At 37.5% G+C, this 18,385-nt stretch overlaps 1 protein-coding gene across 3 annotated transcripts in view; it reads left to right on the forward strand.

The window, feature by feature from the left end:
- LOC145775424 (thrombospondin type-1 domain-containing protein 4-like) overlaps positions 1-16,396 on the forward strand; it is a 51,345-nt gene extending 34,949 nt beyond the window's left edge. For all 3 annotated transcript variants that reach the window (XM_082586718.1, XM_082586719.1, XM_082586720.1), the window contains 9 exons: positions 3,635-3,819; positions 7,890-8,472; positions 9,174-9,300; positions 9,751-9,958; positions 10,205-10,375; positions 11,312-11,479; positions 13,130-13,324; positions 14,322-14,466; positions 14,920-16,396. In XM_082586718.1, the coding sequence (XP_082442844.1) occupies positions 3,635-3,819; positions 7,890-8,472; positions 9,174-9,300; positions 9,751-9,958; positions 10,205-10,375; positions 11,312-11,479; positions 13,130-13,324; positions 14,322-14,466; positions 14,920-15,053 (1,916 nt within the window). In that variant the 3' untranslated portion in view covers positions 15,054-16,396. The remainder of the gene's footprint in view (positions 1-3,634; positions 3,820-7,889; positions 8,473-9,173; positions 9,301-9,750; positions 9,959-10,204; positions 10,376-11,311; positions 11,480-13,129; positions 13,325-14,321; positions 14,467-14,919) is intronic.
- Positions 16,397-18,385: the final 1,989 nt, after the last annotated feature.

Consider the following 18,385-nt stretch of genomic DNA (forward strand, 5'->3'; position numbering starts at 1 on the left):
GCCACCTGTCTTGGTCAACAAAAAAAATCTTTTTGGGATTTTGTTTCCTTGATCAATTGACAACAGAATCTTGGCAAAAACATCGTATTTTTACATAAAACTACCACCTTCAAGGCTGTCAACTGCCAAGCTTCAAGCTTATTGACTTAGATGTAAGATTTATTTATATGCAGTTTAGCCTATCCTTGAAGAGTGTAAATATTTCTTATATTTTAAGAAAGCTCAAATTTCTGTTAAGCTAATAGACTTTTGGCCACACACATTTGTGTGCACACTGGACGTTTACCTTGGTCCATCTATCTCCGGGAAGATCTAGGGCTTGCTCAGGATGTCCACGACAACATTTTACCATTTTAAGTGCTTTTCATTTCAATTTCAAATTCTTACTGAGTGATGTTGAGATTTTTTTCTCACCAAATTTTCACAAATGATAATGTTATCTGGTAATCCGATAGGCAAACGCCAATCATAACTTAAAATTGAGGTAATGATTATTATGATTACTGAGTTTGTTGTGAAGGTCAATCATCACTTCACAATTCGGAAAGACATGCAGTCAGCTGCTTTCTTCAAAATCGTCTTTCCGTTTCCCTTCACCGAAAGGTAAACAATCAGGTAGCCGTCGTTGGAGATTTCAAACTTGCCCTGTGATGCATTTACTTTAACGATAATCGATAATGTTGAGATGTCTGTTAGTTCCTTGTTTCTGTAATCTGATACGTATCACCCAGATGTACCAAACTCTCTGTTGTAACACTTCAATTTTTTGTACGCTTAGGCGGTTTATTCAATGCAAAAAGTGGAAACATCTTTTTCGGCGATTTGGTTTGGAATAGCTTCCTGAAATAGGAGAAATGGAACTTTATTTTGCCATCTAAATAAAGTTAGATATTATGTTATGTATTAATTCAGAACTGATAACTGAATTTAAGGCTAAGTTTGAAAAATATTGATTAAAAACCGTCTATATGTTTGCAACTGTTTTCGCTTTCTGAGCTGTTGCATATTTGAAGTCTCAAGAAACTCTGTTGTATTTTGTCATAAATTACAACATGGAGCTTTCAAGGAGGCCTGTGGCTCGTCCAAAGCCGCTGTATTTTGTTTTGTTATTTTGCATAATCTATGTAATCTATGATTCATTACAGTTCTGACATTGGAAAATTGTGTTTATATTTCTTTAGGTTAGAGTCAGGTTTACCGCTTTTCAAACCATCCAGTTTGCTTCGTAAGTTTTGCTTCCATGTAAAAATATAATTTACTTTTTGCTAATTCAAGATCAGTAGTCAATGGCCTGCTTTGGAACAAGTTCCAGAAGTTTCTTTAGAAAAAGTATAACGAGAAAATGAAATGCTTGAAACACAGTTTCACAAATGCAAATATCTTTCTCTTCAATCTCCTTCATATCACTTCAAGAAAAATTGCACTACCGTACCAGAATCTTTTCCACTCGTTTGAAAGTTGTTGAATTTCATACGCAAGCTGCATGAGTGTTTACTTCTTACCTCGAGTTGCATTGCTGGTTACGTACAGTATATATTTAGATTGCTTTATGGTTGTTTCGAGTTATTCCCAAGATGGCTATAAAAGAGTACTTGTGTCACAGTTCAAAGGCTTCTCGACGTGGAAGGCGTAGGTCAAAACATTACTACTGGCTGCGCACAAATTGTTCGTTGTTCAAACAAAACCATGTTACTACATCTCCTTGTTTTGAAATTATCAGCAAAATGAGCTTTGTAAAACCGACAAATTGCCTTTGATCCAGTCTAACTTATTAGTATGTTATACAACGGCTACTACAACGCATGAAAAACGTTTAAACAGTCGATATATATGTGTAGTTTATTGTTTAAACAGGTGGTTTGTTTTGTGACAACTTCAAGACCCAAGTGGTTTTTTTGGAAGGAAAAGTTAAGTGCTGTAAAAGATGTCGAAGCAATTAATTTTTTAGTCAAAGATTAGGTCATTTTTAGTGAAGGTTATGGAGATCTTATCTTCACAAGGGTTTCTTGACTCAGTTCACTTGAAAAATTGGTAAACAAGCAACAATGGTGTTATCTTTTTGTCTTATTACAACACCATTCGTATGTACAGACACGATCGTGGAAACGCCTTTATTGATTTCCTATCTTAGCGAACGAATGCTATTGATGACCAAGACCCGAAAAACTTTAAAAAGACGTTGCGAATTTCCTTTTCTTCATTCATGTTTTGTTGAATGCGTTTACAATGCTCCATAGTCTATATCAGGGGTCACCAACCTTTTTTGCATGCGGGCTACTTTGGCACTAAAGAAAGCTGTGGCGGGCCGCACTAATAAAATTTTAAATAGGTTGACTCTTATGCTAGAAAAGAACGCATTTCGTACCCAGTATCCAGCGTTACATGTTGTTAATATTTATCTTAGAATACCGCAGCAACAAAGTTAGTCGAACAACGCTAATGCCAGGCCAAGCTCCTTTAACAACACTTTTGACTTCTTTATAACAATGTCTAATAAACGATGCCACTTGTTTTGCGCATTTATAGCGAGACGAGCGGTTTTATCAGAATATTCATCGCCAAGCAAGAGTGATGTTGTCACTTCGCTTCACAAATAATATCTTGCAATTAACAGTTTCAGTAAACAAGAAAATATTTGACACATCGCAAAATATTTGACACTCTATCCACTTTTAGAAGTCGGGAGGGGGGAGGTGATTTTTGGACAGTGGGCGAAAATCGTCATAGTCATTTCAACAGCAACTTTCAACTCGTCTTAGTCTTTCCAACCACTCCAATGAGTGGGAGGGTGATCAAATCATAGAGCCCATGCATCGCAATACAGGCAACAATATAGTGATCTGCAAACATATCAGCGAAAATAGGCTCCAATAACAGGGAGAAAGAAACCAGGTACCATGAAACAAACGCTTGTGGAAATCACCGAAAAAACGTTTCTATCGTAACTCATGAACAGCGTTCTCTCTAAAAAAGCAATGAGTTGGTTTTTCATCCTTTTTGTAAGAGTCTACAAAACCGTCTTTCTTTGATTAATTATTAGACAACTGTCACTTGCGGTGCTTATCAACATGGCAAGAATTGTTGATAAACAACACTTTTGCAGTAGGCTACTAAGCTAAATATTTTTCAACTGCCCGGAAGCATAATAATTCCACTTTGTACGCGTTTTAATCAACCACTGGGACAGAATGGCTGGACGTCGCATTGGAATAACTTTAAGCGACCCCACCTAGAACTACAATTTGATTGGTCGGTCAGTGGAATCGTATAAAAAGCAAAAATATGCTTCTGGAAAGTATTTTTTGCCTTCATGCTCTTTAACTCTTCAAGAAAAGTATTTTTGGTTATACTTGTATGCTGATACCTTCCGCTGGCCGCACATAACAGCGTGGTGGGCCGCATGCGGCCCGCGGGCCGGCAGTTGGTGAACCCTTGTCTATATTATCTTATCTAACTTTTGCATCACTTCTATGAAAGATGTTTTGTAGATTAACAACTTTGTCATTGTTGCTTTTCTTGCAACTCTTTGAGAAAAACTGTTGCTCTGAGTGCTGAGTGCTTGGAGATCTTTTTTTTAAATTAGCTTTTTTAGAAGAATCACACCAGTTTTTATAATTTCGCTTATTCTTTTCAGCTCTGCGTTCGGCCAACCCAGATGGGGGGTTCTATATCAATCGGGAGCTGAAGCTTGGGCGACCAGACCCGTCCAGTTCTTTGGTGGTTGCTGGAGCGTTGTTCAAATACAACAGACCTTTCAAGCAACAAGAAGGAGAATCTATTCTATCCTCTGGGCCGACTAACGAACCGTTAGTCGTTTTGGTGAGCTGATGTTCAGAAAATACAAATTTTGTGTCAACCATTAGTTGAATCCAGGCAGGCAAAATTGAAACGTTTGCTAATTTCAACAAACATCTGCGACAGTGTGTTTACTTTGCAAAGGAGTTGCTTACATATCTTCACTTACAAATTCTCACTTTTCCATAAAGTCCAAAATATCAGTCAATATCAGATATGAATCAAAAACACGAAGGTCTTTGTGTTCTTTGCCTAAAAAAGTAAAAAAAATAACCTTCAAACTGATTAATTTTACAGTATAATGTCAATGGCCTTAGTTTATTGTTCGTATAAGCGCCACTTTGACTTCTTCATAAAAAGATAAGGTCTAGCTGATAATTTCATTGGTAATCGCATTCTTCCCTTTCAATCTACAGTTTTTATCAGATATTTTTAATATTAAACTTGCTGATTAGTCGGAGTTAAATTTGTGATGCGATCCTCAAATCAGTTAATTTTGTTTTTTTCGTTTATTTGTTTCGGTCCGGTAGAATTACGTATCAATACCCCCGTTGCTTGTAGAATTAGTGTTGTTTTTATTCAGCTGTCGTCTTTTGACGACTGATGGTTGCTGTTAACACCTTAACCTCGCCGATATAATCATCACACTGGCATATGCCAGGGATGGATATGGGGTAAAGCGGTAAACCCCCATCCGCCTTGTTTTCTCTTCTTTTTTTTAAATTTTCTATTGTTTTAATTGGCTACTTCTACGCAAACTTTAACATTTGTTTAGTGTATCCTCCCTTCTGTAGCTTTTACGTTTCGGTAATGTTCTTAGCTTAGCCTTTCGATTGGAAAAGTGTTCCTAGCGGTTTTATACAAAAAGTATTATTCAAATTGCAAAAATGTATCAGGAATCGATGCATTGGTAGAATTCCGGAGGGTTCACAAACCCAAGTTTGGAACTATTATAATAAAATAAAGACACGGTCACACGGCAAATCAATGTCTGGGCAGATAAAAATATTTTTTTCTTGATAACTTTTTTCGTAAAATACATAATAATATTATCGCTCTAACGGTGATGACAGTGTGCAAATATGAACTACTAAAAAACACTTTTGAATGTGCAGATGAGGCATCAGAAAGTGGTCTCAAGAGAATTTGTGTTATTTTATATCCTTATGGAAATCCAATTGCTAAAATCTAATAACAAAGTTATAATTTGATTAGTTTATTTAGTTATATAAGTTGCTGCTTGCTTGCCAATCTTCCGTGCTAACTAGCGTGGTTTTTCTTTAATTGGAGGCACATTAAAAGCTTCGAAGGTTCTTGGCTCGTTTCAAACTTAATAATTCAAGCACCGTGAAAGCAGCGATGCAGAAACAGACTTTTCCCTGTTTGTTTTTGTGGTAGACCTAGTTGAGGTTTGATAAAAACTTGAAAGCTGATAAAAACAACAATCGAGAAAATATTCTGAAGCACAGCAAACAGTTTTAACTGGATTAGATTGCTGATGTAATTGTTCCACCTAGCTTCGCCTGTTCAATGTCGGCAACTAACTGGTTCGATTCATAGGATTTAACCCACCTGCTAAACGTGCATTGAGACTACCAGTACCTGCACTTGAAATCATCAAATATCAACGGAACAACTTCCACAACACAAAAACATACTGACGAAATGAATAAAGTGGCAACAATCAGACTATATTCATTTCGTCAGTATGTTTTTGTGTTGTGTCATTGTTCCTGAACAGGTTGTGTCTACCTGTTTCAACCCCCTTGATAAAGTCAGTCGTGATGACTGACGAAATGTTGGTAATAAAAGCTAGGTATCATCTTTAACATCAGGAGGTAATCTAGTTGCCTATAGTCACCAGAAGAACGCAAGTTACTTTAATTATTTACGTCCAACGTTAAATATTATTGTTTATGGCTGAGGGTAGTGCTACAAATGATAACAAAATTGGATTCTTTTCACTAAATTAATATTTCAAATACAAATTATTGACAGTTTGATAACGTTAAGTTGACATGAGAAGCTGTACGTTTTGTGGCTGTGATTTTGCTGATTTTGTGGAACAACAAAGCTATATACTGAAGCAAGTCCCAGTCATAGAGACGCCAAAACGATCAAGTAAATCAGTCCTGTTGAAATTAAGATCCCAGCAGTCCGCACATCACATCAGTAAGCAAATGAAAACTCTTTTATAGGCCCTGGTACTCAGCCAACGAATCTGTTCTTTTCTGCATTGATTTAACATCTGCAGACGTTGAAACAATGAAAAAAGTGCTGATTTGCTGGTTGATTAGACTTGACGCCAGTTAATGTTTTGTGTAAAAGATCGGCTTCAAATATGACAATTAGTACATCACCTTGAGAATGGTCATACTACTGAACGTATTATAGCTCAATAAAGCGGCATTGAAAAGACAAAAACATTTCACTAGTGGTGGTTCCCGATAGAAAAGAGAAAAAAAAAGGATCTTTATTGTTGTATTACCGCATTTCATACAATTTAGTACGACACCAAAAAAAATAATTTTGAAACAAACTATTGATTAACTTTTAGCAGTTCAACTCATTATTTTTTATGGAGTTTATCATAATGTAGTAGCGTAATTCGTGAATTCCATAAAATACATTGAAATAAACAATAATAGTCCTATCATTACTTTAATTTTCTAATTCATTTGAAAAGTAGGGAACATGTGATTGGATAACGTTAATTAAAACCCGGATTCAGGAATGTTTGCATTAGAAGAATCTTTACAACCTAATCAAAAAACAAAAAAGGAAAATTAGATTTTTGAATTTTTCACACATCAAGAAAATACCTGTTTTTGTGTCAAACACCTACAAAAAGGTCGATAAGGTTGAATTGGATCTAGTCATGTCTTTTGGTTAAAAAATGCGAAAACTGTGTCAAGTAATTTGTCTTGTCTCTGCAGGTGTTAAGTGTCAGACATCGTAAGATCTTTCACACAGAAAGCTCATTAAGTTTAAGTGGTATTTCTGCAGCTCTTTTAGCTTTTGATTCGTAGATCAAGATAGAAAATATATGCTGAGTACTTTGTGCTTGATAATTGGATTATTTTGACAACACTGCAAGAGTATTGTTTTGATGACTGTTGGTGGGCAATGGGCATTCACAGTTAGTAGCCACGTTCATACCTTGAAACAAAACATACATTGTTTGCAAAAATACGATTAGATCGCATTAGGTTCCACAAACTGCTGGCTGAGTTCACGTACAAAGTTTCAAGTAGCACTTTCTATAACGCTTGTAGTTCTTTGATGCAACAGGTTGCAGGCTCGCTGCTTCGTTTATCTTCGAAAGCTACAGAAAGCATACAACGGTGTAAACTTTTTTAAGATCAGCCTTTTTTCAGTTGTCCAACAATGTGTCATCATGTGATTCCATAATTGAATAACAAGATAAAGCGTAGCGTGTTATCTTTAATGAAAGAAAATCCAAAGGTCATCACCCTATATCTTGAGTAGCTTAATAGGCTTTGAATATCTTCGTTCCTTTGGGAGCTGCAGTTTTGTTGCCAAGCCAAACTATTTCTTTGATGCAGAACTCATCGAGGATTTGAAATATTTTGGCTGAAACACAAATCTGGAAAGCAGGAGGATAATATTCGTTTTTTCCTTCTGGCAAATCTTGAATAAATGCATGTTTGCATTCTCACGTGAGGGCATAGGCTACTCTGGACCTGACCGAGGCATTGCTCAAACTTAAACAGTCGTAATTGTTTGCTACACATAACTTGTTGGTTGATCGAATGTTTTTACACTGCCAACTACGATTTCCGAAACGGCTCGAGGCAGATTCATTATACTTTAGGCTGTAGCGTGGGTGCGGACAACTGGCCAGTCTTAGAATATTAAGCAAGGATTGCAAACATCCTGTAACGACAACATAGCTTACTCAATTGAGTGCTAATCAAATGCCATGTGAAATAAGGAAATTCTGTTTCGAATACAAATACTTTTTATATTGGTTGATTGAATCAAAAATGTTGAAGTGGTAATATAACGTCACATTTTAATCAAATCATGTTTAAACTCTGTAGAAATAATAACCTTCTGCCTGTTTATTTCAGCTTTACTTTCAAGGAAAAAATCCTGGAATCCGATTCGAATACGTAATCCCAAACCCTACTCCCACACCGAGCGAAGCAACCCAGCGCAGCCTTGACATGGATGGTTCACGCCACGACCTTCTGGACCAAGATGGTGATCCTCAGCCAACAAACAGTAGACATGATCCCAACATTGGAGCCACCGGGAACTTTGGTCATCGTCGTCGTATAGGAAACCCCACGCGTTTTGTACCAACCAACAGAGATGGCCGTTTTTATCACCAATCGGCTCGATATTCTGGAATTAACAACCCCCGTTTCAGAATTCCAAGCCCTGCACAGCATAACAATAATGGACGATCCATGCTCCGAGGTGGTGGAGATATCCCAAATCCTGGAGTAAATGGAAGATATCCTTATTGGTCCCGCCGCAGTGGTTCTCTTGATGAAATAGAAAACGAATACGACATGGAACCAAGAAATGAAGAAAGTACCAACACTCGACGAGACACGGTCAACGTTCATCGGAAGCTGCCAGATATGATTGGCGAAACCGCTTGGCGAGCACAAGGATTTGGGCCTTGTTCAAAGAGTTGTGCAGAAGGTATGTGCAACGTTCACATTCTTGAATTTTTTGTCGTTTTTTTTTTGTACTCCCGGTAGTTGAAGATTTAGATTGTGGACGGGAAGGCAAGGAAGCCAATTTTCCTGTACACTTTCAGGCATGCCTTAAGTGTCTTGTCAAAGACGCAGTCACGAGCCATGGACTTCTAAATAGTAGCATTTGGACTGGAAACGCAGTGACCAACAAAAGGCCAAACAGTTGGTACAACAGTGGGCCAACAGCCAAGTAACCAACCCTGTTGGCCCACTGTTGGTCAACTGTTGTACCAACTGTTTGGCCTTTTGTTGGTCACTGCGTTTCCAGTCCAGATGCTACTATTTAGAAGTCCATGCACGAGCTCTTGAACGGCTTTGAACTAGTTCCCTTTTGAACATCAAACTAGGGCTCTTACTGATCTGTGTGCACTGTGCAGGCTGTAGGCTACCAGTGTAAATTATCACAAGATAGGCTACTTGTGATGTCATATAGAATAGTTAGTTTACCTTAGCGTATTCACGTTAGAAAACTGTAAGTTTACGTAAAAATAAATGTAACACAATTACAATAAGTGCAATTAATTTCAATCCCATATCTTATTGCTAATGCTTTTTACCAATGCTACTGCATTTGCTGTTATATTAGCGACGTGAGAACTAAATCAACTACTGCTCTCAAAACGTGAACACGATTCTTCTTCGCAGGCAAACGATCCACCATGATTCGTTGTGTTAAGTTGGAGACCAATGAAGAGGTTGACGAGCAATATTGTTCAGGTCCACGGCCCAGGGTCAGGACTAGGAAATGCAACAGACAAGCCTGTCCAGCTCAGTGAGTAAATGATTCATTCTCATATCAGGTGTTTGATATTAGTCTGAGCAAATAGGACGACGCTTTACGAGTTTTGATTGTGAAACAGGAATTTTTGTTTTCAGTGTAGTTCAATTGGGTAAAAATTACTAAGTAGCCTACAGGTTTCGGAATTGTTTTGGTACGCGGTTGCATTGAGAATTTCGTTTGTAGATAAAAGCTGATTTTGAAAATAAGGAGCTGTGCAATCGTACATTTATTTGCGTGTTGGCGTTTGTTTTGAGGTACAACACTTAAAGAATTGACTCATTTCCCATAGATTCGTGTTGATATGACTGACTAATGTATGGATTTAGTTGTATTTATGTGTGCAAAGATTATAGAGTCGGCCTAAGCTTGACTTTTTAAAGCTAAATCTTGACTAGAGTCCAGTCTAAACAAAGGTAGAAAGCAAGATGTTGTTTTGTGCAGCTATTATTTTGGAAAATGGTCACAATGCTCTCGGACGTGTGGCAATGGCAGAAGGACCCGTTCTGTGGTGTGTCGTCAGCACTTTGCTGGGAATTTTACAACTGCTGTGTCTCACAAGCGCTGCAGAGGACTGCCAAGACCAAGTACGCATGAGAAATGCAAAGTCAGGGATTGCGCTCGATGGATGGTGACGAGGGAATGGTCTAAGGTTGGTAAAAGCGCAATTGGTTTTCGTTGACATTTCATTTTAACTTTTTACAATTCTTGACTATCGGTGTATTCTTATGACGTCACACAACCACCAGATGGGTTCTTTCAAAAGTGAAGGGGGTTGATCAACAATCTAACTTTTGGCGGATAAATTTGCTCAAACCCAAAAATAAACTAACACTGTATAGACAGGAAACACAATAATGATTACATTGACGCATAGTTTCCATATTTTTTGCCTTAGTGCAACGTCAAGTGCGGAACTGGGAAGCAAATGCGACGTGCCGTGTGCAAAGGAGGTAACGGTGTCACGCTCCCGGATGTAAGGTGTCACATTGCAAGAAGGCCGTCCAACATCCGACCGTGCGATGCTGGACCTTGTGTGACGAGATGGTACGTCACAACTTGGGAAGAGGTGAGAGAATTATTCTTTAAAGTAAACGTCTCCAAAAAATTATTATCATTGAAATTTAACCACTGGGCGGAAATCTGGATACGGCAAAAAGGATGGCCTGTTAGATTATAATAAAAACTGTGTGCGACTATTTTGCATAAATTTGAGTCTTCGTGTGAACTTTAAACACAGCACTCTTGCGATACTAACCTTTTGCGGCCATAACTATACAGGAGATTCCAGTTGGTCTCGCACGTAAAACAGCTCTTGTCAAAACGCGGTTAAAATTAAAGACTATTTTAATTTTTCTTGCCAGGATGGCGCCAAAAATGATTCCTTTGTGCTTGCTTGCTTAAAAATATCCTATTAATCATTTCAACCCATTGTGGGCTAAGATTGCTTAGAATGGTAAATTGATTAATTAGTAAACAAGCATTGTACGCTTAAAAGCCATGCGTAAATTCTCCGCTCTATTTTATGGTCATTTATGCATCAAAACAAACACAATAATTTAAACCGCGACATATATGGATAATTGCTATTAAAATAAGTCAAAACCAAATTAATGCTTTTATGATCGCACTTTTGATTCACCGCGTTCACGTTCTAATATAGTTAATGGCCTTAATGGAAGCACAAACATCTAAACAGGATTTACGTAGCGATGCTGTACCACTTTCCCGCCCATCATAAATATTCGATCATTTTCTGATGCAATTAAGAAAGTTGGGTTCCAAATGATTTAAAGCCTTGAAGTACATGAAACAAATCCATTAACATTTTCATCACGGGAAGTAAATATTATTCTACCAACCAATCCATTCATACCAACGACGAAAGTAACTGAATGGACTAAACTTAGAATGTTTATGGGGTAAATTTTGGTAGTGGCTGCGATAGCCTCATTTGTAGCCGCTGTTCAAACTTCAAAGCAATGAAGAATACGGTTCTTTGCAGTGCTCTGCTGACTGCGATAGAGGAGTGCAAAGACGAAACGTGTATTGTCTGAACACTGCAGCTGCCGCAGAAGGATGCTCATCTGAAGCGGAGCCTGTTTCAACAAGGACTTGTGCCAGAAGCTCCTGCGGTATCAAACACGAATGGTTTGCGGGGGTCTGGGGAGCGGTGAGTCAATTTTTCAAAATTTTTATTGTACTTTTTCTTGGTTGTGACTACTTTTGAATCTTTCTGATACTTCAGTGATTGCGCCGAATGAAAAGCTTCCTTCCATCCCAAGCATCACTTGTTCCCATTTCTTAACAAACTTTATATCGAAGGCAATAAGCTAAATTTACAACGCTTAAATGGTACACAGTTTTTGAATTTTAGTAAAGCAACTTTTTCGTCTTACTTTATGACTATCCAAATTTGATGCCTTTTTGAAGCAAATCAATAATATTGGTGATTCAAATCTTGTAACGTCAGTTACAAAAATATGACCAACTCTATGAGTTTGATTTTAAATTAACACAAACGTAATACAAACAGACAATAACCCTGTTCTTTTTGCTTACAAATTGAACCATCTTTGATCCAATGTTACTTTTGACTCCCTTCAATGAGCGTAAAAACTTGACCTTGCGTAAATCAATCAGTTGTCAACAGTTGGTGTCGGCTTTTCTTATCTTTTATCTCAAGCTTGTTAACAACCTGTAAGCAACAAACCCAATAGATAAGATTGCCCAAACGTCAAGCTTCTTGTGGTATTGTCAATTGTCGGCATCTTCCCATCTCTGTCAAGTCGTGAATCTCACAAATGATCAAGATGCGCTGAAGCCTTGTGCAATCTAATGCATTTTTTGCTGAGCTGGTGACCTGTGGTGTTGCTTCAACGCACTACGATATAAATTGCGTTAAGTAAAAACCAACCTTTCTTCAAGAAAGGGTTGAAGAAAAACATAATACCTGAACACTTTGTGTGTTTTATAAAGTGGTGAGGTTGAGCTATAAAAATTGGATGTTGCTTTTCATTGTAAAAATATATATGGCTTAGGAAAACAACGTAAAATTGGGTCTTTGTGTTTGACAATCAGTTTCGCTTCGATGTGGACTTTGTTGTGTTGATGTGGTTTTGATGCAACAGGAAGTCATTCGGCAAATTGTTACTGGTGATGATGAAGTAACCATCACTGAGAAACAGACCTGAAATGGCTATTGGTGAAGCCATAACATCCTATTCCAAACACAACCTATGACGTAATCTTAATGTTTAATGGGCAAACACTGGAAATATTCTAAGCAGCTAAAATAACTTTTATCAGTTTTCATTGTTGAACTACAAAATGTTAAGTTAGACCACTGTCATTTGACGTTGATTTATCGTTAATAAATCCACCCTCTCACAAATCAAGTTCCGTTTCGTCAAAACAAAATACATTTTCCCACACTCAAACACAGTTTATGTCTCTTTATTAACCGCGGTTTATATAAAAGAAGAATACCATGACAAATTGGCCGGTGATCGCCTATTGTAGTTTCCGAAAACCTGTCCTATTAAAAGTTGTTTGTGAATTTTTAATCTCATTCATAGTGAAGTCTTGCCCTTATTAAGCGAGTCAATCAGCATGAAAAATGACAGAGGCTATGATTCAAGCGGTTTTGATTGACAGTTTTCAACTGCTGCTGAGTGATGGCCTTTTCAAGTGCTTGCAACTGTAAATCTTTGCTTTTCTTGCAACATTTATTGATTTGCATTTCTTCAATTTGACATTGTATCAGCTCTCAAATCGTCTTGCTTTGAAGCGAAACAACAAAGCTCAAATAACTTCTTTTCAGTGCTCGAGTAAATGCGGAAACGGAATCCAGCAGAGAAAAGTGACGTGTCTGAACGTCACCACGGAAGGGGAAATGTCTGTTGCTGAACCAAGAAATGGGATTCTTCCATGCCAAGCAGCTGACAAGCCTGCCACCGAGCAGTCATGCAACACACAATCGTGTGGCTCTAGATGGCACTATACACCTTGGACAGAGGTAAGTCAAACGCTCACAACAAAACGGGCAATTTTTATTACATTTTTACTGCTACCCCTCGCTAACCTACTGGTATGGATAACAAAGCTTTTGAGTGTCAATGAACTTAAATCTTAACAATTGATTCTTTGTGTTTTTGGCAATTCGAACGGGACTACTAACAACAATTGTTTAGAATTGAAATTAGTTCTCGTTTTGCCTAACTAGTTTAACAAGCATATTTTATTAAACCATAGCCTACATCAAGGGTCTCAAACTCAAATTGCTCTTAAGGCCACATGAACACTTATAAATTAGCCCGAGGGCAGCAATACACAATGACAAGTCAATAAACAAAATAGCACAGTTAAAAACGCAGTAAAAAAGGTAGTCTTTTTGTCGTATTGGGGCTTACGCCAGGTGGTTGAAGATTTAGATTAAGTGGACGGGAAGGCAAGGAAGATAATCTTCGTGTCCTCCTTCGGGCATGCCTTTAAGTGTCCTGCCGAAGACACAGCCTCGTGCTCTTCAACGGTGTCGAACCAGTGTCCTTTCGAGTGCGGCACCAGATCTAGCAATCAAATTTCAAAAGCGCGGAAAAAAATTAAACCCTTGAAGAACTGACTTCAGCAAATACCAAGGTTACTATTGCGATAACGAAACAATAAGTAATAGACAATGTGATTGTGATACAACAATACGAGGTATTAAATGGCGCGACAGTTAGCTAGCGCTAAAAAGTCGTGTAAAGTGTGATGGGGATTTTTAGATTTTTTGAGCAATTTAAGTGGATTTTATGTTTCTAAATCTATAGAAAAAATATGTGCTGTGATTGTTAGTTATTCCAAAGTTTAAAAATGCGTATCGCGGGCCATGTGTTTGAGACCCTTGGCCTACACATTTACACAACGTTGCAACTACTTTGAATGTGCTACGATATAACAAGTAGTATGTTGGTATGGTATAAAAGTATATAGGCCGTAGTAAGATGTACAAATTATTGTACATCTGGTTTCAGTGTTCGGTATCTTGTGGAGGCGGCTCTCGGACACGTGACATACAGTGCTTGGACGCAGATGGATCTTACAGCTCGTTATGTAACATTGAAAACCGACCCATCGAAGCCGAAAGATGCAACACTGCCAGTTGCATGTCATTGATAGGTAAGCATAAGGACCCACACAGTAAAATCCATCATTTTTACAGTGATTCAACGTCTGCAGAAAATGGGAAAAGCTACTTGGTTGTTGAGACCCAGTGTGTTAAAGGTCGCTACTCAGTGAATAGTTTCTGCTACAAAACGCAGCAACTTTTTCTGTCATTTTGAAGAATGGTTTTCGTTAAAGAGCATTTGCTCGTTGAAGTAACTAGCACATGTATTCAACTCCCGAGTAGCTTTTTTGGGCAGCTAGTGGGTGTAATACTGTAATATATCACTCAAAATATTTCTGTCACAACTTCTATGGTTTTTTTTCGCTTCATAAGATATAAATTACAATATAGAAAAAAAAAGAAATATCCAATGCTCAATTTTATGAGGCTCGCTATACATAGTGTGTAACTATGCCATTCGATACCTTACACAAGTGGATTAATACGCAACTATTTTTACGCAGAGCCAGGTTGTGTTGACCATTCGTACAGATGCAAACAGGTCCTGAAAGCCAGATTGTGTGTCTATCGTGTATACAGAAAAAGATGTTGTCACACTTGTTCCAGCAGTCGCATGAGGCGCCCTTTGCTGCCGTGAGATCAACCCTTTCTTCTTGTGAAGCGAAGCATGACGAAAGACGCGAAATATGACGTCGAGTGACCCGGATGTCGTCAGAGTGTGGTGCTTGTATTTATACGCTGCTGCTCGAACAGTAGCTTACGTACACGGACAAAAACCTTTAACTTAATCGTTCTCTTTCAAGGTGCAAATATAACTAATGCTTTACTAACAATTATTTATAAATAAAGTGACTTGCGTTGGTGAACAGTTTCACTCTGTGACTTGGTGAACAGTTTCACTCTGTCTTAACAATTATTTATACTGAAATTGTGAAACCAATAATTTTCAATTTCATTGCAAAAGCTATTATCGTTCAAAAATTGTAAATTGACAACAAATTGTTATAAACAAAACCTTTGTATTTTTGTTCAAACTTTCAACTTGTTGTTTTGTGAAGATACGCAGTAGTATAGGTTATCCAAGTTGGAAAACTTGATAAAATATTACCAAGCGATTTAATCTTTTTTAAAAGTGTTTCACTTATTTATAGATACAGTTTACAGCAATGCAGTGTGATGGGGCAGAAGCCAAGTGAAAAATGCAATCACAACAAGACTGAATTATTGTCTTTCGCATTTTTGTTCGTTTGGTTTATATGACGTGACAACACGAGTCGCCCTCATTGTTGTATATACATCATTAAGCTATGTCTATCTGATGTCATTAATCTATGCCTATATAACATTTTTTAATCAGCGTCTTTATTTTTCGAGCTTTTATGATCGTGTACTGATTTCGTTGCGTACAATTGGCAAGTAACCGGTTTCTTGGACTAATCGTTGTCTTTGTAAAGAGGTGGTGGCTTATCAAATCAGTGAAAACGTTGTAATATTGCAGCATTTACTTGGGTAGGCACTTTTACATCACCCACTCGTCGAAGAGCGCCTGCTTTTCAATGTGAAATTGCTTTGTGTTTTGTTTAGTCACACTTTTCCTTATAAACTCCATTGATTGAAGTCATTAAGATCCTTCTTGCACTCAGTTCAGTTGCAGAAGAAAAAATAGTATTAGCAGAGGGTGGGAATCGAACCCACGAAATCGAAATTACTACTCCTCTGCCCTAACCATTAGGCAACGGTGGTTGTGGCAAAGCATTGAGTTAAATTTCTTTGTATCAAAATTTTTCGATCAGAATATCACGTGTCGAGTCACATGACTGAAATCAGCTGAATCGCGAGTGAACATGTCACGCATGATTGCGTACCTCTTCGACGAGTGGGTAATGTTAAAGTGCCTACCATTTACTTGATGTGTTTTGTACAAGTTTATTATCTATTTAACTTTTGCTGAAGTTCAGATTTTTAATAAAATATATCTAAATAGTTGGTGCAGTTGTTGTGTATAGCACAGCTTATGCTGCTGTATATGTGGCGGTGGGATTACGCAACGGATAAGGCGCTCGCTTTCCAATCATGCGATCCTGGTTTGAACCTCGGCTTTAGCTGGTTGTTGAAAAAGACCGCTCACCTCTACTCAGGGTGTAATAGAAAGGAACTGGCCACCCTACTCTCGTTAGTGCCGAAGGCTTAGTACCATGAGAACCTTATCTTCTCTTCCCCCGATGCTTGGATCAAGTATGAGACTCATCTTTACCTTATGCTACAGAATCGCGTTTATCTTTACAAGTAAATGGTTGCATAGGCATCTTAGCAAGGCACATGATACCATGCTGGAATTTGAACAGAAAAATACGTGTCTATGTCGTTTATAAAACTGCCAACTAGTTTAGATTATTATTGACCAATCAGCAGCATGTGGCACGATATGGCAGAGTAGCCTGGTGCACAAAATCGTAAAATTATCGGCACTTTCAGACAGGACTTTTGTTTGTTGATAATGCAAAAGTATTATTAACCAACGTTTGCGTTTACAAAATATTTTACCAGAAACATTGACCAAAGGATATAGAATGAATTAATTTTAATATGAGAAAATAAATAAGGCGGCCGTGCATTTTCGTTACAGCTGTAGAGGGAAAACACTTGCAACAAAATATTAGAGCCACAGGGATATGTAGCTGTTGTTGAATGAATAAGTGAATGAAGTTTACTGTAATCGTACATTATGTTTATAAAGTTGTTCATTGATAATGGAATGTTGCCAACTATTTAGGTGAAATCGATTTAGGCTACTCCAGTAATTCAATAAAATATAAAGCTGATTTTGATTATAATCTTGATGTTGCCATTAGTAATTGGGTATCACTAATATTAGCTGGTAATATTTCTTGATTTCAGTGAAATAGCGAGTTACCTTGTTTTTACACATCGTTGCTGAATACTGATTAACCATAGTAATCTACTGCTGCTGCACTATACAATACAAACATTTCAATAAATGATTTTACCGTATAGCGCTATAAAGCAGTGTCCATGGAGTCTACAGACGCTTCATGTTTGAAATCGATTTCACACGATCCACGCTGAACCCCCCTCAAAAACAAGTCAAAAAATTTTTGAATTCTAACGTGAAACTATAATCTTATCGCTGTTTAAGTTAGACTGGTTTTGCAGAGCTCCGCAGTGCATTTTTTCAAGTTTAGATTTTTTATTAATTGCTGTAACATTGCAGCAATATACTACCTATACTGTAGGCTACTATTGTTACTGATGCCATGTCGCTTTTGGCCACATAAACCGGCCTTGTATCCTGAATCATATATTTTAAATACAAGTAAACAAGTATTCTCCAAACAAGTATTCTTTAAATATGCTCTACGTAACATTTGGTAACTGTTTTCTGTAGCTCATTGTACCAGCTGCACTACAAAACTTTCTACGATTTTAAAAAGAACCACATGTTTAAAGCACTACAAACTACCGCCCTGGTAGTGTCATGAGAATAAGGCAATCGCTGCGAGCCTTCATATCCCTTTCTCTAGATATCCCTGGTAAAAGGTTACAAATTGATTATTTTAATTCTGCAGCAGTTTTTGTGCTTTTGCATTCAGTATAGGCCTAATAACTATATTTGATTTAGTCTATTATTATATTATTTTACTAATGGAAAGTTAGGTCCGCTGTGGAAATAACAATCATTGAAAGGATAATCAACGTCGACTGAAAATTTTATCCATTAATATCATTGTGCCAAAATCGATATTATAATGTCAGGTGTGCTTTGTTCAACGTTGAATGGAAACCAAACATTGACAGCTTATTTTGTCACTTGTTTGAAACAAAAGACTGCCTATAAAGTTACACAATAAAAATACATCAGCTACCAATTGTACAAAGAAATCTATTACATTCGATATAGTTAACAGACCTCAAGTTTTTTTTACCAGAGCTACACTGCCAAAAGATTTA

Source organism: Aplidium turbinatum, chromosome 8, assembly GCF_918807975.1.
Source record: "Aplidium turbinatum chromosome 8, kaAplTurb1.1, whole genome shotgun sequence".
Taxonomy (NCBI): Eukaryota; Metazoa; Chordata; class Ascidiacea; order Aplousobranchia; family Polyclinidae; genus Aplidium; species Aplidium turbinatum.